The 21,972-nt window shown below is 39.5% G+C and overlaps 1 protein-coding gene across 2 annotated transcripts; it reads left to right on the plus strand.

Moving 5' to 3' along the window:
* Positions 1-1,424: 1,424 nt before the first annotated feature.
* ZNF449 (zinc finger protein 449) lies at positions 1,425-20,471 on the plus strand. 2 transcript variants are annotated; one of them, XM_025373378.1, is made up of 6 exons: positions 1,450-1,489; positions 2,460-2,554; positions 3,671-4,124; positions 5,755-5,959; positions 17,034-17,147; positions 17,340-20,471. In XM_025373378.1, the coding sequence occupies exons 3-6, from the start codon at positions 3,771-3,773 to the stop codon at positions 18,221-18,223; spliced, it is 1,557 nt and encodes a 518-aa protein (XP_025229163.1). In that variant the 5' UTR covers positions 1,450-1,489; positions 2,460-2,554; positions 3,671-3,770; the 3' UTR covers positions 18,224-20,471. The 2 variants fall into 2 exon arrangements, with proteins under 2 accessions (XP_025229162.1, XP_025229163.1); XM_025373377.1 differs by lacking the exon at positions 2,460-2,554 and having other exon boundaries at positions 1,425-1,489.
* Positions 20,472-21,972: the final 1,501 nt, after the last annotated feature.

The raw sequence follows: 21,972 nt of genomic DNA on the forward strand, positions 1-21,972 counted from the left end.
CTCGCCTGTTGCAGCTTCTGCACCCTGCTGTGGATGTCCTGGGACAGGATAGTCAGGAACTGTTCCAGCACCAGCAACTCCAGAATCTGCTCCATGGAGCGCATCTCAGGCCGAAGTCACCCATGGCGAAACTCTAAGAGCAGCCTGCGGGTGTCCCGGGCACCAGCAGCCTCTTGGAAGCAGAACCCTCAGAAGCACAGGTGGGAGGCCGCCAGACTAAACTTTGAGTCGGGCGGTAGCAGCAGGAGTTCTGGCTCCAGGCGTAGGAACTTCCATAGTTTCCCTCTCACGGGAGGGGAACCCTTTCCGCTAGTGGGAACCCAGGCCAGAAGTCACCGTCAGGCTCCCAGACCACCTTGGCCCCGAAACCAGTTGTCCCCGCCGGCGAAGGCGCCCAGGGCCAGGAGAGAGGAATGATGGCTTCAGCAGGAGTCCGACATGCCCGGGTTTCAAGTTCCAGCCGGTAAGCCCAACTTTGGACCCGGCGGAGCTGTCTCCGGTAGCTTCGCCTCACTGGGCTTGGGACAGTGCAGCTCCTGCCCCCGTTTCGCTTCCACCAGGGCCTCCGGGAGGCACAAAAGCAGGCAGCTTTCTCCTGTCTGTCTTGGACCCACGCAGGACCAGGCCCCCTGTCCACACGCAGAAAGTCCTAGCACTGAAGTTTGGCGTCCACAGACCAATTTGTCAGCTTAGGACCAACGATAGGGCTGCGTTTCACGAACGACACCATTGCTTCAGGCGGCCATTGGATCAGGTCTCGCCACAACTCGCAGCTGACCAATCAGAAAAGAAAATTTGGCTCCAGGACGGGACCAGCGAGGGACCAATTGAAAGACAAGAGGCGGGGCCAGCAGGCAAACCTTAAGACCCCAGAGACTTCTGTGGCTATCGAAGGCAGAGGGTAATGGGCGGGGTCGCGAGATCGAAGCTTAGGTCTTGAAGATGGGGGATACTAAAAAGCAAATCCAAAGCCACTGTGAACTGCAGGCTGACGACCGGAGTCAAAATCTCCAGAATAGTTTATTAAAATGCGAATCCCCGGGTTCCTGTGAGATTCAATGCATCGGGGTAGCGGGTGGAGCCCCGAAACACGACTTTTTAACAAGCTCTCCCTACAAATTCTCCCCACACAGCCAGGTTTAAGAATCACTGACCGTGTCATAACAGATTTAAAGGTGGTCCCCACCCGCTCCAGTTACTCCAAGGCTCAAGGAGCAGAAGCGCGCATTTGGATCACGACCCGGGGTTCACCCCACCCAACACCCTGGGACTAAGAAGCGCTTAAACAGGAAACGGGAGCCCTTCCAAAACAGCTTGAGGCTGGTCGAAGCCAGGAAGAGTCCCAGCCCCTCCCACGTCAGCATCCCTGTGGGCGCACAGCGCGGCGGGCGGCGTGTGGCCTGTCGGGAGATGTAGTCCGCAGCGCAGCCCTGCGCCTGCGCCCTGGGCAGTTGCCGGTGAGCTTGGGAGAACCGTGGGCGCTGAGGCGGTGAGTCCCCGAGCGGCCAGAGGGCGTGGCCGTTCCCTGGGGCGCGGGCGCGGGTAGCGGGGCTCCTTTCCCTGGCCGGGACCATGCCAACTGGGTGATTCCAGCTGTGCCCCGGACGGCGGGCGCGGGAAGGAGTGGTGGGCGGCGGGCCCCTATCCGGCCAGGGTCCCCGCCGCCACTCCCTGCGACCCGACCGGGCCTTCCCGGGAGTCCTTCTGGGCTGGGAGCTCCCCTTCAGGTGGCGGGACCTCGTCACCCAAGAGTGAACAGGGGCCGCGCCCGAGACACTAGCATCCGATTTTGAACCAGCTTTTAGACTTTTTAGGGACGTGTCACTCTTGCCGTTCCTCGAGTGCTCTCTACACACATCGCTTTTCTTATAGGCCCCATGAGGGTGGATTCTCTACGAGAGGGTTTGGAGAGAAATCACTGGTCCCATAGTGAAATGAACGTTTCTCTGGGAAGGGTCCATCAAAGGAAACCCGAAGGGTCAATTCCCTGGTAGACGTGGTGGATGGTTTTGGGTCAGTCAGGGAAGGGCTGGCCAGCTGTGAGGCTGGAGCAGATTAACGGATGGGTCCAGAGCCAAAAACAGCACAGTTCCTGGATGCCCTCCAGCAACGGTTAGGTGCCTAGACTCTGGGAAATAGAGGCCCCCTAGGAATGACTCCTGACAAGCAATAAACTTTAATTGAGTGCTTCCTCTGTGCTGGGCATGCTGCTATTCGCTTCCCATGCAATTGGATCCACGCAGAACATTTTATAAAGTAGATGCTATGATTATCTTCTGTTACAAACAGAGGCGCTGGGTGTCAGGGTCACACAGCTAGCAGGTTATCATACCTAAATCGATCTCCTAAAGTCAGGCTACCATCATGGTAAAGGGGGATACAAGGACAGAGTGCTGATTTGGGTTGACTGGGTAGGAAGAGAGTCATGAGTATGTTTTTTCCCCTTGAATCCCCTCCAGATAAGAGAACAACTACAGCAGCTGTCTCAGCACATGCAGAGAGAGAGGAACCATGGCACATGGGCAGATACAGGTCTTGAGACGTGTAGAAACATGTATATGACTGTCTCTGTGACCTCAAAGACTACACCAAGAACATTTAGACCTTTTGATTGCTGGAGAATATAGATTTTGACATAATCACCATTTCCCTCTGGCATTTACCATGTGACCTTAGACAAGTTGTTCAATCCCCCTAAGCCTCAAACCTCAATTCCCTCATCTGTGTCCAGGGGATAATACTAGTACCCAGCTCCTAACCTTGGGTGAGGGTTAATTGACTAGTATATGTGGAATGCTTAGAACAGTATCTGGCACATAGCATGAACTCAATATCCCTCGTTGAGAATGCATAGCAAATTCCTAATGGCCTCCCTATTGCAGTGTATTTTTCACATAGGAAATCCTCTTGGAATGCTGTGGTGGAGAGGAGTGGGGAAGGAAAGGCATGGGGTTAATGGGGGAATTACGCAGACTCGGTAAGGGCAAGAATGAGAGATGGACAATTTGCTGCCTTTGCAAACCATGGCTCTACCTAAGTTCACTTTGATTGAAGGCCATTAGGGGGTACTTAAAGCTAGATGGACTTTCAAAGTTTTATGGAAGTATTGTTAGTATTCCTTCTCCATTTCTTTTGAGATCTACATATATTCAGAAACACATGACAATTGGAATTGAACTGGGAATAGGTTAAATGCCAAGAGATCTGTAAGGGTTCGTTTATTAATAAATTCAGGATCCTTAGCCTGAGACCATGGAATTCTAGAGCAGAGCTGTCCAATAGACCTTTTTGCAGTGAAGTCTATTAAGCATTTGAAATTTAGCTAATATTACTGAGAAGCTAAATTTTTGACTAAACTTAAAGTACCACATGGGGCTGTTGGCTACCATATTTGACAGCAAGCACAATTCTAGAGGCTTTGAGATTATATAAACTTTTGAAACTAGATGCAGAATAGGACGTGTATATGTATTTTTCTAGGAAGTGAGTCTGAAGCTCTCATCAGATTCTCAAAACCAAGAGAAAAATAATGAACTGCTTTAGGTCTTTGGTAAAAAAGAAGTTAACGGAGGTTCTTTGGTTAAAAAAAAAAAAAAAGAAGTTAACGGAGGTAAGTAAGCCCTCTTGTGACCACTCCTGTTTCTCCTTTCTCATTTTTTTCTGTCCTTAGCTGTAGGTGGCTCCCTCCCACCCCAACGATTTCAGAGAGAAACGAGTTGGAATCTGAGAAGTGAGGCTCCAGATAAACTGTAAACTGCTGGAAGGGGGCGATGGCTGTGGCCCTGGGTTGTGCAATCCAGGCATCCTTGAATCAAGGCTCTGTGTTTCAAGAGTATGATACTGACTGTGAAGTTTTCCGTCAGCGCTTCAGGCAGTTCCAGTACAGAGAAGCAGCTGGGCCTCATGAAGCATTTAACAAGCTCTGGGAGCTTTGCTGTCAATGGCTGAAGCCAAAGATGCGCTCTAAGGAACAAATCCTGGAGCTGCTAGTGTTGGAGCAATTCCTAACTATCCTGCCCACAGAGATAGAGACCTGGGTGAGGGAGCACTGCCCAGAGAATAGAGAAAGAGTTGTGTCACTGATAGAAGACTTGCAGAGAGAACTTGAGATACCAGAGCAGCAGGTAAGAAAAGAATGTGGGATCTTTGTGATTGGTCCAAAGGAAGTAGCTGCGGCAGCTGGGACTAGACCACACATTTGTCTCTGTGTCATTCCCCAGCCTCAAGATTTCTCCAGAGTCCTTTTCCTTTTTCTCTTCTGCTGAACTCAGCAAATGAGTCAGTGCTTTTAACTCTATCAGACTCTTTCCCTTCTATAACAAATAGTTTGTAATGTCCACTTTCCTATGCACAAATGAAATTGATAGATAGCATAATCTACCCACATACGTCAACCCAAAGCATCAGTAAATTGCTCAATGGCCTGAAGGCCAATTCTAGCCTGTTTATCTGTACTCTGTACGTAATGGTTTTTATCTTGTTGAAAGGTCATTGAAAAAGAGAGGAAGAAGGAGAAGAATTGACAGTGAATGTGCCCCACAGTGCCTAAAATGTTTACTATTTGGCTCTTTATAAAGTTTGCCAACCCTGAATCAAGTCTAGAAGGAATAGAAAGGAAAAGAAACATAGTTTGTTACAAATTGATAGGGATTTGTACATATACATGCTGAGGCCTGACCGAACGTCATGAAGTTGTCAGATGCTTGCATCTGTGCTTACAATCATTGTGAATGGGACAGCCAGAAATTCAGACTGATAAAGCTCAAGTACTATGAACAGTTTTCCTGCTCATCATGTGATTTTCCAAAGTGGCATATGACTCTTGGTAAATCTGAACAATAAGCAGTGTAGTCTTTGCTTTTCACATTAGTGCATTCCTAGAAAATTTCATTTGTGCTGAAACTATGCAAAAAAACACAAAACAATTGTACTTATTTGACCAATAGGGTGGGGTTCTTGACAGGTTCTTTTTACTCACATGAATGTTTGAGTGGGACATTCCACACTTGGTAGGGACCTGGAACAATTCTGCATTGTAAATTATGTTCCATTAAATTCTGATAGCCACCACCTGTCAGCATATCCAAAACTCCCCATGGGGACAATGGCACTGTCTGCCATTCAGAATGACTATGTAAAGCCTCTTTTCAGAAGTGCCATGACTGAGAGAGTGCAGTATCTTTGGGAAAAGGGAGCAGGAGCTTCCAGATGGGCATCAGGGATACTCCGATCTTGTCTATGGGGGTTCTCTGCAGGAGCTGTTAGCTTCAGGGCTCCTGAACAGGAGTCTTCTGAAGTTTTCTGTCTCCCTAGGGTACTTGGGTTGGTGGTTGCCCTTCCTTTCTCTGTCTCCTTGGTTTTGTTTACTATATAAGATTTTATCTTCATGTGGTCTAGACATTTGCTGCTGAATACAGTCACTACTAGTCATGTACAGCTCTTGAGCCCTTGAAATATGGCCAATGCAAATTGAGATCTGCTGTAAGTATGAAATACACACCACATGCAGAAGACTTGGTATGAAAAAAGTAGGTGAAATATCTCACTAATAATTGTTCATATTGATTACATGTTGAAATCCTGATTGTTTGCATTGGATTAAGTAATACGTACTATTAAGATTGGCCTTAACTTTTTAAAAAATTTATTCATATGGCCACTAGAAAATTTAAAATTACATGCATGATTCTCATACAATTCTACTGGGCACTGTTGGTCTAGACTTGAGAGTGATGGTTCTGGCATTTCCCCCAGGTTGATATGCATGACATGCTCTTGGAAGAACTGGCACCAGTGGGAACAGCACACATACCACCAACCATGCACCTAGAGGCACCTGCACTCCAGGTAATGGGACCTGCCCAGGAGGCCCCAGTAGCAGAGGCGTGGATCCCACAGGCAGGGCCACAGGAGCTGAACTATGGTGCTACTGGAGAATGTCAGCCCTTTCTGGACCCTGGTAAGACAAGGGTTTCTCTCCTTTCTTTTGTTTCTGTTTTGAGAGTTCAGGAATTCTCAAGGGTTGGGGTTGGGCTACAAACACCAATTACCCAATGGAAACGGACCACTCAGATAAAGAAGAGGAAAAAAATCTCTCTGGGAATAGTAGGGAACAGAGTACTTTGGATAGAACCCTGGGATTAGGAACCCTTTAAGCTAATGACCCTGATAAGGAGTCTTTTGATCAAGAATGTTACACAGGAAAACTATGGGAGTTTGGATTCTGGATAAGGACTCATTTCTCAGCCCAATTTTAATCAACAGGAACTGTGATGTCGTGGGCCCCTAGGGCCTCGGTTGCTTTCATGGCATCAGAGCCTTATTCAAACTTATTATTATTTTTTTTTAATACTTTAGTAATATAGTCTCATTAGATCCTATAAGATCAACCACTTACCACAGTCTAAAGGAAATATCTACCTCATTAAAACAGTACCTATTACAGTGTTTTTCAAACTGTAGTAAGCAGACCATTCGCAGCATGAACACCAGGGGTGTATGTTTAGCAGGCTCTGCAGGTGAGTGCTACACACACTAAAGTTTGAGAATCACTGGCCCAGACACAACAGGGGTTAGTTCTAGAAGGAGAAAGTCCAAGTGGAGAAAGGCAGCAGGATCACATAGTCCAGTTGCTCCTATATTTTATTCCCCATGGGATTTTCTTTCTTTTTTTTTTTTTTGAGACGGAGTCCTGTTCTGTTGCCCAGGCTAGAGTGCAGTAGCGCAATCTCGGCTTACTACAACCTCCACCTCCCAGGTTCAAGCGATTTTCCTACCTCAGCCTCTCAAGTAGCTGGGATCACAGGCATGCACTACCACACCCAGCTAATTTTTGTATTTTTAGTAGAGACAGGGTTTCACCATGTTGGCCAGGCAGGTCTTGAACTCCTGACCTCAGGTGATCCACCTGCCTCAGTCTCTCAAAGTGCTGGGATTACAGGCATGAGCCACTGCACCCGGCTTCTCCTTTGGGGTTTTCTTACCCAGTGTTCCCTGTACCTCTTCTACCCCTCACATTAAAGCTTTGACCCAAGTGTGGCCGGAATCCTCTCCCCTGACTCCTCCAGGCACTGTTTCAACATGGTGGCATGTTCAAGAGACTGTTAAATACTGAGATGACAGAAGACACATAAGAAATGAAAATAAGAACTGTCCAAGTTATAAAATGTAAATGTCTGATCCATCCATAACTAGCTCAGTACCCAGGATTAGTAACCATGTCCCTTTCCACATCATATTAATATCATTTAGTCATTTGACCACTATCTACGAGCACCTTTGAGGAGCCAGACACCATGCCAGACCCTGGGGATTCAGTAACATACAAGGCAGAAAAGCAGCTCTGGTCATCCTGGAGATTACAGTTCAGTGGACAATTCAGATATGTCGGTAGGACTTTTTGTCCTGTATGTGACAGAAATCGGAGAGTAAATTGTGTGTTGGGAGGAATAGAATGCCCGGGAGCATGGATAAGGGCCACCTAGCCAACTTTTGGCTGAGAGGGAAGTCTGGAGGAAGGAGGATCTGGGTTAAAACCTACAGGATGGATCAAAGTGAGCCTGTGGAGTGGTGTACATGGGAAGCAGAGAGGGCTGGGATCAAAAGCAACAGCATGTGCAAAGTCCTGAAGGGAGAGAGAAGACCTCCTGCTGCAGTGCAAGGGACATAGAAGAGCAGTGGGACGGGAGTGGCAATAGAAGAGGCTGGAGAGAGAAGCAAGGTCCTAGGTCATGAAGAACTTGTAGCCTCATGGAGAAGTCACACTTGATTATCAGGGAAGTGGGGAACCATTTTGAGGTTCTCCAATACCAGAGCAATACACACAAATTTGCATTTTAGGAGATTATTCTGGCTATAGTAGGAATGGGTACATACCACTGAAAGCAGGGACCCCATTTGGGAGGTTGTTGCCATCATTCAGGTGAGAGGATGTTGTTCTAAAGCAAGGGCATGTTAGTGATGATGGAGTGAAAATATAGTTCAAAAGATATTTAACAGGTGTGAAATAACAGAGCTTAGTGATTGACTGGATGTCAGGGTGATGGAGAAGAAGGGATTAAGGATGGAATCCAGGTTTCTGGCCATTCATCTGGGTAGATGGTAATATTATTCGCTGACATGACAAACAAAAGAGGAAGATCAGATTCGACGGGTCAAGTTGAGTTTAGATTTGAACATACAGAGTATGAGGTGCTTGTGGATCTCCAGCATATTTTTAAATAAAAGTGACAAAAGAGGAAAACTTTACAAGTATACATATTGTGGTCAAAGCAGAACTATGTAATATTGCCATTTATGTTCCAGTCTTTACATCATCTACATTTCATAGTCTATTGAGGAATTCTTAAAAAAAGTCTGTGTTTATGTGTATATGCCTGGAACAAGTAGTAAAACTTAGCTAGTAATATTTGAAGTATAACTCTTTCTGTATTTGCATTCTGTTTCCCCATGTTAATTCGCTCCTTTTGTCAACATTGCAGGTACAGATATCACATAGTAGCAATATTTATCTGGTGTCAATATTTTGCTCTCTAAAGCACATGGAAATCTAGTATATTTAACAAAGGATAGATATAATTAAAAGATAAAAATTACAAATTTGGAGGACAGGAAATTATCCTTTTCTTATGACCGTTTAAAGTGATATATTATGCTTTGGAAAATGTTGCAAGGCTTATTCTATTATTTAAAGGTTACTTAAACCTTTACTTTAAACAAAAGTATATTTGATGTATCACATGAAATACGTTCTATTGCAAACTGAATGGAAAGTACAAGATGCCAGCTGAGTGGAGAAGAAATTCAAAAGTAATGGAAGAAGTCAGTTGATTTTATATTAACGTTTGGAACCTATTTCCTATCAGCAAAAAATTAGGTTGTTGAGTATATGTGAATTGTGCATATATATTTTTTTCATGTAATGTAACTGAAAACACATATACACATTCATTGCAAACTAAAAGAGAACTTAAGTGAACAATATAAAGTGATCTAAGGAAGACATAAACTTTAAAACAGGCCGGGCGCGGTGGCTCACGCCTGTAATCCCAGCACTTTGGGAGGCCGAGGCGGGCGGATCACGAGGTCAGGAGATCGAGACCATCCTGGCTAACATGGTGAAACCCCGTCTCTACTAAAAATGCAAAAAATTAGCCGGGCGAGGCGGCGGGCGCCTGTAGTCCCAGCTACTCGGGAGGCTGAGGCAGGAGAATGGCGTGAACCCGGGAGGCGGAGCTTGCAGTGAGCCGAGATCGCGCCACTGCACTCCAGCCTGGGCGACTAAGCAAGACTCTGTCTCAAAAAAAAAAAAAAAAACAACAAACTTTAAAACAAAATCCCTTATTTGAATTCATACTGGACACTTTGATGCCAGAGATAAGCAATAATATTAGAATGTCTGCAATCAGAAAGAAAAGCAGCAAGGAGACGCTGGTCCCAAAAACATAAAATATATCATGCTTATCTTTGAAAATATGGAGTTCAAAATTTGTATACCAAAACTGGATTGCATTTTGAGTTGTCAAAGCCTTGGGTTTTTCATTTCAATTGATGAGGTTTCATTTGGAATGTCTGTGAAATGTGAAAGATCACATCTTTTTGGTGATGAAGGATATGAGAGATGAAAATTTAAAGTAAATTATAGGACAAACAAATGCTGTCTAGAAAGCATCAGAAGATTCTTATAACTTAAACTTCCTCAGATTATTCTACTATACCAAAAAATTTACCATAAGCTAATATCTAACCCCTAACTATAGTAATGACATTTCTTGGTGTAGTGAAGCTCTTATGAGACAGTCTTTGCTAATGGGGCTTAATGAAGCCATTGCCTGAGTATAGGATGAGGAGAACATTCAGTGAAGCACCTTCTTTGTTAATCTCCAATTGCTTTTCCCTCTTTGCATTGGATAGCTATTGAAGGGTAATTAATTATCCCCAAAACTTAGCAGCTTAAAGGAAAAAGTATTTATCATGTTACTGTTTTTGAGAGGAATTCAGGAGTGGTCTACTAGATGTTTATGGCTCAGAGTCTCTCTTGTAGTTGTGAAGATGTCAGCAGGGACTGGCAGGATGCCTCAATTCCTTGCCAAAGGAATTTCTCCATAGGTTACCTAAGTATCCTTATGATGGGGCAGCAGGCTTCCTCCAGAGCAAAGGATCCAAGAGAAAGCAAGGAGGATGACACAATGTCTTTGATTTTAAATCAACCATGCCTGGACTTAATAGCCTTTTACTTAAAAAAAAAAAAAAAAAAATCAAAAACTGATTTCCTTTTTTTTCTTCAGTTAACTTTTCCTAAGTAAAATTTCTTCACTTAATTTGGTCAAATATAATATATCTTATCATGGATCTCTTAGTTATAGCCAGAGGATGAGTTTAACATCCTGGGCAATATAGTATTGTCATTGGAAAACTAATGTTCTAGACTATGGTCTCCAAACCAGGAGACATGATTAAATTTAAGGTAACAGGCTTTGGTTTCTATCTGTAGGGCCCTTCCTTTTTCCATTTATTTATTTTTTGAGATGGAGTCTCGCTCTGTCGCCCAGGCTGGAGTGCAGTGTTGCGATCTCTGCTCACTGCAAGCTCTGCCTCCCGGGTTCAATTCTCCTGCCTCAGCCTCCCGAGTAGCTGGGACTACAGGCGCCCGCCACCATGCCCGGCTAATTTTTTATATATTTAGTAGAGTTTCACCATGTTAGCCAGGATGGTCTCAATCTCCTGACCATGGCCTCCCAAAGTGCTGGGATTACAGGCATGAGCCACCGTACCCAACCTTTCCTTTTATTTTTAATTGATATGTAATAATTGTACCTATTTATGGGATGCAGAGTGATATTTTGATATGTGTGTATAATGTGTAATGATCAAATGAGGGTAATTAGCATATCTATCACCTTAAACATTTATCATTTCTTTGTGTTTCTCATTCCTGTGGGAGCTAAAAAAAAGGGGGCTCATAGAAGTGAAGTGTAGGGCCCTTCTCTTTTTACTGACCAGCAGTTAATGTTTCTTCTATTACTGTAAAACCACTCACCAATAATAGTACTTTACAGATAGCTTACATTGAGGGTAAAGAGAAGAGCCCCCTGACAGAAGTAGGCATTAATGCCTGCTTTTTTATTGCCACTCAACTTTGACCCAGAAGCCATAGAGCCAAACTAGAAAACATTTGGAGAATACAATATATGCAGGTATTGATATGATAAATTTCTAGAATTGGGATTGATTGATTAATGGGCATTTAAAACTTTAATAGATATTGTCAAATTGCCTTCTGAAATTATTGTACCAGTTTATCCTCCCACCACAATATATAGGAATGCCAAATTCTGCTCATCTTCACTTATCTTTGCTATGTAAGAGCTATAGCTGTTCTCGCTATGTTGGCCAACAGACAAGGGCAAATATATCTGTGGAAACGCTTTCAGTAAGCGTCAGTTTTATTCAGCATTCGTGGTGGTATTTTATTCAATATGTAAGAGTAGAGGATGGGAACTGATACCTAAAAGGTGAGACATGGGTCAAAAGTGAATGGGAATTGGTTTTAGCTGACTTGGACTGTGAAAATAAGGTTGAGAAATGCAAATAAACTGATAATAGTGTCCAGAAGTATCTGAATATTACTCAGGACAGCAGGGTTGGGGTGGGGTGTGCTACACATATAAGAAGTGCTTTAGGTTGACATCCATGAAGAAGCTCAAGTTTGAGCACCATGTTTTCACATCCAAGGTGTGGAGACTCCTGATGCACCCAGTTTGGGGCCAAGCTTTTTGAAAGCTGGCACCAGGAATATGATGCTGGGGACAAGGAACCAAAGCAAAAGTACTCAAATCTCTGTAATTCGGTGCTGTGCAGAAAGTAGCAGCTAGACTTGAGGGCCAATATGGGAGGCCCATGAGAGGCCCATGAGACGCAGCTGCCCTTAGATCTCATGGGTACCAGATTCTGCTTCCAGGGCTGCATTTAGTCCTTCAACTAGGTCATAGAGCTTCTTTTACCTAAGGAGCAGGTGTCTGGGCCTGGTTTTGAAGTGATATTTGATGAAATCTATAACCTTAAGAGTTTCAAGTTTGTGCTCTGTAAGATGAGAATAGCCATACGAACAATTCCTGTCATTCCCAAAACTGTTTTTCTGGCTTTCATATTGAAATCTCCTGGGCCTCCAGGCTTCTACCATCCTAAGTCTTTGCTACTTGCTGCTCTCCCCAGTTTCAATTCCTTCTCCCTTCTACTTGATGGCAGCTTTAATCAATGAACTCCAGTTTATTTTTTCCACTAACTTAAAAATTTTTTTTGTTTAATTTGTGTGGGTACATACTAGGTGTATATATTTATGAGGTACATGAGATGTTTTAATACATTGCATGCATTGCATAATAATCACATCATGGTAAATGGGGTATCTGTCTCCTCAAGTATTTATCCTTTGTGTTACGAACAATCCAATTCTACTCTTATTTTTTAAATGTATAATTTCTATTTTTTGGGGGGGGGCCTGTTCCACCACATCATTCAATTATCCCACTCCTGGGTTTAAATCCAAGCATTATTAACAAAATAGTGAGTTTATGAAACATTTTATTGGAAGTGTATTTTATAGTTCTTAATCTAAAATCTATTGTTTTTTTCCCTGTGAAAATATGAAATAAAGTATTTTACACTACTTCCTAGGATTTGATATAATGTACTGAAATCTAAATTTTACTTCAGATTAATGTTAGCCAAACTAATTTGTTAATATCATTTAATGATGTCAATATTTAAATGTTTTTTTCTACATTTACATCTTTTTTTAAATAGCATTATTGAAATATAATTCACATACCATATATTGTCACCCCTTTGAAGTGTACAATTTAATGTTTTTTGGTGTATTCACAATATGTACAACTGTCACCGCAGTCAATTTTAGAATATTTTCATCACCTCAACAAGAAACCCTGTACCCTTTAGCTATCACCTCTTGGCCCCCATCTCTCCCACTCCGAAGCAACCACTAATTTACTTTCTGTCCCTGTAGATTTGCCTATTCTGGATATTTCATATCAATGAAATAATACAATATGTGGTCTTTTATGACTAACTTCTTTCACTGAGCATACTTTCAAGGATCAACTTTGTTGTAACATGTATCAATACTTTATTCCTATTTATGGTTGAATAGTCCATTGTGACGTTATACCACATTTTGTTTATTCATTCAACAGCTGATGAACGTTTAGATTGTTTCTATAGTTTGGCTATTATGAATTATGCTGCTATAAAAATTTGAGTATGACATTTTGTATTTGTATATGTTTTCATTTTTCTTGGGTATATACCTAGGAGCACAATTGCTAGGTCATATGGTAACTCTATGTTTAAACTTCTCAGGAACTTCTCAACTTTTACAAACTGGCTGTACTCTTTTACATTCCCACCAGCAGGGTACAAGCACTCTTATTTCTTCACATCCTGGGCGACATTTATTATTATTATTTGACATTTTTATTCTAGCCATCCTATGGGTATGAAATAGTGACTCATCGTGGTTTTGATTGTGGATTTGATACTCTTCTTTCTTTGAAGAGTAACAATGCTGAACATGCGTTCATGTGCTTATTGGTCATTTGTATATTTTCATAGATCTATTTAGTTCCCTTGCCCATTTTTAATTGAATTATTTGTCTTTTTATTATTGAACTGTCTGTGTTCTTTATACAGGTGACCCTTGAGCAATGTGGGGGTTAACGGTGCTGACCTACTGTGCAGCTGGAAATCCATATACATAACTTTTGTTTCCCCCACATTTAACTACTAATAGCCTACTGTTTGACTGGAAGCCTTACTGATAACATCAGTGGTCAATTAACACATATTTCATATGTTATATACTGTATTCTTACAATAAATAAGCTAGAGAAAAGAAAATGTTATTAAGAAAATCATAAGGCAGAGAATATATTTACTATCCATTATGTGGAAGTGGATCATTATAAAGGTCTTTATAGCAACACAAATGAACTAAGACAGTGTGGTACTTCCATAAGAATAGACATGTAGATCAACAAAATAGAGGAGAGTTTAGTCTCAGGGGTGGCAGAGGTGGAAGAAAATCTGCCTATAAGTGCATTTGTGTAGTTCAAACCTATGTTGTTCAATGGTCAACTGTGTATTCTAGATAAAAGTCCCTTATTAGACATATGATTTGCCGATATTTTCTCCCATTCTGTAGGCCGTCTTTTCACTTTCTTGATAGTGTTCTTTGTAGCCCAAAAGATTTTTTTAATTTTGATGAAGTCAAATGTAATTGTTTTTTCTTTTGTTGTTTGCCCTTTTGATGATTTAAGGAATCATTGCCTAATCCAAGGTTACGAACATTTTCCCCTGTGTTTTCATCTAACAGTTTTATGATTTTAGCTCTTACATCTAAGACTTTGATCTATTTTTCATTAATTTTTAATAGGGTACAAAGTAGAGGTCCAAATAATATTTTTTTTTTCCCATGGAGACATCCAGGTGTCTCAACATGATTTGTTGAAAAGGCTATTCTTTTTATATTGAATATCCTTGAAACCCTTGTCAGAATCAGTTGACCACAGGACCGATATATGGATTTATTGCTGGATTCTCATTTCTATTCTGTTATGTTTAGTTGGTTTATAGTATTTTCTTTGTCTTGTATTATTGATCTTCTGCCTAGATTTTCTATCTGTTAGTGCAAGGAGTTATTGAAGTGTCCAACTACTATTGTTGAATTATCTGGTTCTTGTACTATTTCTGTCAGGTTTTGTTTTACATATTTTAGTACTCAGAAATTAAGTGCATACATGATTATAATTGTTATATCTTCCTGATGGATTAATATTTTTATCATTATAAAATGATCCTGTATATCTTAGTAATGAGTTTTTTTGTTTGTTTTAATGTCTCTTTTGACTGGCTGTCTTGTGGTTGCTACTTGTATGATATATCTTTTTCCATCCCTTTACATTCAATCTATTTGTATCTTTGAATCTAAAGGATACCTCTTATACACAGTATATGGTTGGATCTTTTCAATCCAGTCAGACCTTCTCTGCTTTCTGATTAAATCATTTAATCTATTTACATTTAATTTTATTTTTGATGTGGTTAGATTTATATCTGCCATTTTGCTTTCTGTTTTCTATATGCCTCAAGTCTTTTTTGTTTCTCTATCCCTCTTTTACTGCTTTCTTTTTCATTAAGTAAATATTCCTCATGTAATATTTTACTTTAATAATTTTACTACTTTTGTTTCTTTAGTGGTTGCTCTAGGATTTACCATGTACATCTTATCATTGGTTTCAGAGTTATACTAACTTAATGCCAGTGAGATATAGAAATGTTTCTCCTATGTAGCTCTGTTCCCTTTTCCCCCTTTTTGTGATATTACTATCATATATATTACATCAAAAATGTTTTAAACCCAAGAATACATTGTTATAATTATTGCTTTATATAATTTTAAGACTCTTAAGAAGCTGAAAGAAGAAAGGAAAATATATATTATAACTTTTGTTATATTAACATTGTTTATCATTTCTGGTTTTCTTCATTTGTTCCTGTGGATTTGAATTACCAACTGGAGTCATTTCTTTAGTCCCATACACTTTGCTCTTACCCACCTCATTTCTGCTGTTATTGGGAAATATATTACATTTCTCTATGTTGTATGCCCAGCAATACACTATATACATATTTTTATACAGTTGCCTTTTACATCTTTTAACAAAAGAAAGAAGCGGTAATTTTCATTTATACTGTCTTTTCTCATTACATATTTATTTTTACTTATGCTGCTTTGTCATGTGGATTCAGATTACCATGCATTTAGATTATAAGTCAGTATTTTGTATCTAAGCCTTTGCTATTCTCTCCTATTCCAAGTTTCAATTGAAACTCCATCTTTTACTTCACAGCAGCTTTCTTTTGATCTATTACCTTCAATTTTATTTGACCTGTTTCATATTACCCTGTAATTTCACTCTTAGCTTTGAAATCCAAATGAAAACAAAATAGTGAATTTAAATAGCACTTTTATTTGAAATTCAGCTTTTGTTTCTTAATCTTGAAAAGGAAATTTTTGTTCATGAAAAACTAAAATGAGATGTTTTAGTCCACTTCCTCTGCCTTGAATATAATGTTCTGGAATTTAAATTTTCCTTCAGATTAACATTAGTCAAAATAAATTCCTAATGTCATTTTAATAATACTAATATTTAAACATCAGCCTACATTTAGATATCAAATTAGTAATTTACAGCCTACATTTCATTGAAGACCAGTAAACTTGACCAGAGATAAAGGAGGAGAAGAAGGGGCTCAGAAAAGAGGATGTAAGCAATACCAGCTGTCAATGAGGAGAGGGGTGGTCAGACAAGGGGAGAGTGAGTGGTTAGAAACTTCACCTGGCTGTCCTTAGATTGACACTTTGAAATACTATTTTGTAGTCATTTTGGCTAATAGTCATTTTTACCTGTATGAGTCATTTGGGCTAATTTTAAAAGAATCCACTTTTAGACTTTAGCTGAAACTAACATAAATACTGCTTTTGCTAGGTTCAACCCAGTTCAATTTTCATTTAAATTCAAAAGACCCCACTGAAAATTTTCCAGTAAACACTTTAACTACTACTTTCACCTCTCTCTCTTCATTTAGCACTCAATAGCAGTGTTTTCCAGTATTAATATGGCAAAACTTTATGACATTTATTTCATATTTTAGCTCTAACCTAAGCAAATCTAGTATCAAAATAGATGCTGAAACGATTTAGTGCATTGATTTCAGCGCACAATTTATTCACTCACCTTCCATAGATTAGAGAATAGCTTTGAATTGAACACAACCTCATTTTCATTTTGCTCTTATCTTTTAAAGAAAAGACTGTTGTAAGAGACTTAGGTGAAGTAATAGTAATGGAGTAGGAAGTAGATACTAAGAGGCTATGTGTCCAAGAAATCAGCCTAAATTTTGGAAAAACCTCTGATGAACCAAACTGTAATGCTTCCCATCTTTCTTCTGGCCAGGATATCCATTACCGAAACTTGACATGAACTTCTCATTGGAGAATAGAGAAGAGGCATGGGTGAAGGAATTACAGGATTCTAAAGAAATGAAACAATTACTTGATTCCAAGATAGGTAAGTAATTGTTCTTTGATATACTAGGGGAAAAAAAAAGAAAAATTTAACCTAAATAAAGATAAAGAGTTTGGAATTCTATTTAGGAATTTCTATGTTCCTACCACTGGTTTAACATAACTCTTCATTTTCCTTCACTTTCTTTTCTCCATGGAACACAATATCATCTGCAGTTTCTATTTCTTTTCTTAGGTTTTGAGATTGGGATAGAAAATGAAGAAGATACTTCAAAACAGAAAAAAATGGAGACTATGTATCCATTTATTGTCACTTTAGAGGGGAATGCTCTCCAGGGTCCCATTTTGCAAAAAGACTATGTACAGTTAGAAAATCAATGGGAACCCCCCCCAGAGGATTTACAGACAGATTTAGCAAAACTGGTAGATCAGCAGAACCCCACTCTGGGAGAGACACCTGAGAACTCCAACTTGGAAGAACCTCTCAACCCCAAACCCCATAAGAAAAAGAGTCCAGGAGAGAAACCTCACCGATGTCCTCAGTGTGGAAAATGTTTTGCTCGAAAGTCACAACTTACTGGGCATCAGAGAATTCATTCAGGAGAAGAACCTCACAAATGCCCTGAATGTGGGAAAAGATTCCTTCGTAGTTCAGATCTTTATAGACACCAACGACTTCATACAGGGGAGAGACCCTATGAATGCACTGTATGTAAAAAGCGATTCACTCGGCGATCACATCTTATAGGGCACCAGAGAACCCATTCTGAAGAAGAAACATATAAATGTCTTGAGTGTGGGAAAAGTTTTTGTCATGGATCAAGTCTTAAAAGACATCTGAAAACTCATACAGGTGAAAAACCTCATAGATGTCATAATTGTGGGAAAAGTTTTAGTCGACTGACAGCTCTTACTTTGCACCAGAGAACCCATACTGAAGAGAGACCTTTTAAGTGTAATTATTGTGGGAAAAGTTTTAGACAGAGACCAAGCCTCGTTATTCATTTAAGAATCCACACAGGGGAGAAGCCGTACAAGTGTACTCATTGTTCTAAAAGCTTCAGACAGAGAGCTGGCCTTATTATGCACCAGGTCACTCACTTTAGAGGACTTATTTAAGAATCGCTGAAACAGGTCCTACACAAATTGACACTAACTCAAAAAAAATCTTAACCTGCAGCAGGCTGTTTGTCTTGGAAGCTTTTGTTTAAGCTTATAAGATAGACAGCTATTTTTTTTTTTTTTGCTAGTTTTAAAACCCATCTTCCAAGCTATATGAATTTTAGAGTATTTATCTATTCTTGTGATTTTCTTAGATTTGATTTCTTCTGTCAGCACAACTCTTCTTTTTTTAATTACAATGAAAAATTTTGTGTTCCAAGGCAACTGTATCATAGGTGTAAACATAAAGCATATAAATTATGACAATCCTTTTAGAGGTAGGGTCAATATAGTGGATAAACATGTCTATCAGATGTATTGATTATAGCAGTACTATAGTTATTCTGCTGTCATTATTAAAGATGATTATATTCATTCAAAGCTTTAGATGTGTCCCATGTGGCAAGAAAGGAGACAGTGAATTTTGTCAAACAATAAAAATGTGTCAGGAACACAAGGATGAAGGGGATGTCATTTGCCTGGTAAGAACTGGGTTATTTCTACTGAAATTTTTTATGTTTAAAGAAATTAAGATTTTAACCTTTACTTTTGAATTTTGCAAAGTTTGCTAGTCTGCTTAGTCAGCAGTCTGTGGTAATGCTGCTAAAAGCAGAGTATTAATCTGGTAATTTATTTTGTTCACAGAATAAGTAAGCTCTATGTCTGGAAGAATCCATTTGGCAATTGAAATTATACAAGCAGGATCTAATTTAATTGTGATTGACTGAAGAACCAGGGTCTTTTGCTCTCCTTTGGTATTTCACTCTCCTTTGGTATTCAATCATGTGTCTTTCAGTGCTTTTTAAAATTTTACCCATTCTTTAATTTAGTGTCTCCATATGTGTGTGTCATAGAATACTTAGTTCTGCTAGATATTCTGCAAATATATTTGGGAATTGCTTCCTGCTGTTTCGCCTTCTTAGATTCATAGTGCACATCAGCATGTGAGAATCTCTGAGAGGTCTTCTAGAAAGGAGGGAAAAAGCACCTCTTTTGGCTCAATGTTTTCCAAACTTACTTGACCCCAAAACCTTTTTCATATACCCAATAATAAGCTACAGAACTAATAATCTGCAAATGTCTCTTGGAACACACTGCCTTAAACAGATATTTCTATAGCTATCAGTATAGTTAAGTTGCTCCCAAGCCTAGTTATCTCCAGTTGTTTTAAGGGTGTTATGAAAAATTCTTAAAATATATATGAATTTGTATAACACACACAGAGACACACACACACACACATATACATACATACTACTTTAAGGGGGTGAGGGTCACTAATTCAGATAATTTTTAAGTTGCCTAGTGATTCTCAATCTCTTTGAATTTTACTTATATTTACACACACACACATATGTATATACACATATCATTTTAAGAAGATGAGGATCACTAATTCAGATAATTTATAAGTTGCCCAGTGATTCTCAACCTCTTTGAATTTTACTTATAATTACATACACACACACACACACACACACACACACACACACGTTGCTACTTATATAAATGTTCTCATGTAATCATGGTAACAGCTCAAATTCCCAAAGCAAGGGAAGACTTCTCATTGTCAGTTAAACCTGTTAAAACATGAAAATATTCATTGAGCCTAGTTCCTTGTTATAAAATACAAGAAATAGGACATTCAAGCATTTTCCCTTTATGAAGATACTCAGTCATTCTTTCCTTAAACTACAATTAGGGAAAGTATATCTCTTCTATTCCTTTGAAGTTCTCGAAAGTGATGTAAGTACTTTGGGGGTATCTACTATGTGCCTAACTAGTCCTAGTCCTGTTCTAGGCTTAGTGGAAGCTAGTAAAGAAATGTAATTCATGGATCAGGCTCATAAAGATTTTATAATATTTTTAGTTAAACAAGAGTTGGGAAACAGGTGGAGAAAAATGCAAGAGAGTTTGTAATTAAGTGCCAATTATACCAATTGCTAGACCTAGGATGTATCTTTAATTCTTGTCATCCAGGTCCTTGTGTGATGCTGCTATAAGTCTGGGGCTCAAACTGATATCCCAGTAGCAATAAACGTATAATATGGGAGGAGTCCGAATGTAGAGATGAAAAATACAGAATGTGATGGCTTCTCTTTTCTCTCTTGTGGAATTGCATTCAAACCAGAACAGTGCCTTAGAATGGATGTGCCCAACTGCTCTGTATTTATGCAATATTTTAATAAAGCAGAAATGTATGTGCTCTTCCTGCTTCACTTGCACTAATTAATTTTTTGAACAACTTAGAGCTTCTTCCCTGAACAGTGGCAACAAGCATGGCAATTGACTCCTGTCCTCATCCCAAGTTGGAATCGCTTTTCTCTCTGCAACCATGGCACTGTGATTATGCATCATTTTTAGCATTTAATATAGTCCATTTTTGGCTAGTAGGCTTAGTTGCAATCATAATATGAGTTGTGTCCTCCCTCTCATTTATATCAAGTATACTTGACTAGATTTTTACAAGTTAGAGAATGTCTAATATTCTTTTTTACAGTGCCCTATATATAAGAATTAATACATATTTGTGGCATTGAATCAAGAAACACGTGAAATAGTTCTTGGAAACAGATAACATATTTAGAACATTACATGGATAATTATACTTCTATGCCTAATTGTACTTCTGAGCATTTCAAAAAGATAAGGGCAAAATATGGTACCTACCTCCTAGCTATTATAAAGGGGAAAATACAGTACCTACCTCAAAAGTACTATGAAGATTAAATGAAATATATTTTGCTCTGGCCCTACACACTGTAAGCTTTCAATAAATATCCCCCATGTTATATTCTCATTCTTTGTAGTTTAATGATAAAAGCATTTAAAGCTATAGATTTCTTCTCTTTATGGCTTTGGACATCATAACTTTTATATGTAATGTTCTTATTAATTATTTCAAAATTGTTGTTTTCATTATAATTCCTCTTTGACTTAAGAGATGTACAACGTTGCCATTTTCCTCTTAATTTTTGGTTTTGCTACATTGTGATTAGTCTGGGCCCAGCCCCCTGCTTCTTTAATAGTCCTCTGTAACAGATGTGAAATGGATTGGTAAGAGAGCTCATCTCTTAGCCTCTCCTTAGCATTGATAATCAGTTTACTCAGTTCCCGGTCCCTGAGACTTTAACCACTGGGATTGGAAGTGGTGGTAAATCTCTTTCTCCTGGAGTGATATATAGGTTAGCCTCTATCCAGCTTTTTGTGCCTTGTCAGAAAGGACTTCTCAGAGTTCTAGCAAGACCTAAGTTTACATTTCCTAAGAATTCTAAGATAGTAAAAAATACTAAAATATTGATATATTTTAAATATTTACATTTAATGAACATCTTTATCACCTAATACAAGAATATAAATGTATTAATTACTGAAGATAACTTCAAAACTCTAAAATGTGAGGCCTTTCCTGAAAATCAGACCTTACCTGTTGGCCCTAGAAGAGATCTGTTTACCTCTACTTTGAAGTGTATTCTACAGTAATTCTTCAGCCACCTCTTCTCAACTAGATTCCTTTCCTATGAAAGTAGAGGGTGAGCAGTGAAGAACTAGAGGCCCTTCATCTTAACCTGGAGTGAAAGGAAACACTTGTACTGCCTTATCTCCCGAGAAGTACAATTCATCTTGGGAAGACTAGAGTCCCTTTTCCTAAGATGTTACTTACATGCTGCTGTAACACACACACACACCCCCCACACACACATGGG

This window comes from Theropithecus gelada, chromosome X, assembly GCF_003255815.1.
Source record: "Theropithecus gelada isolate Dixy chromosome X, Tgel_1.0, whole genome shotgun sequence".
Taxonomy (NCBI): Eukaryota; Metazoa; Chordata; class Mammalia; order Primates; family Cercopithecidae; genus Theropithecus; species Theropithecus gelada.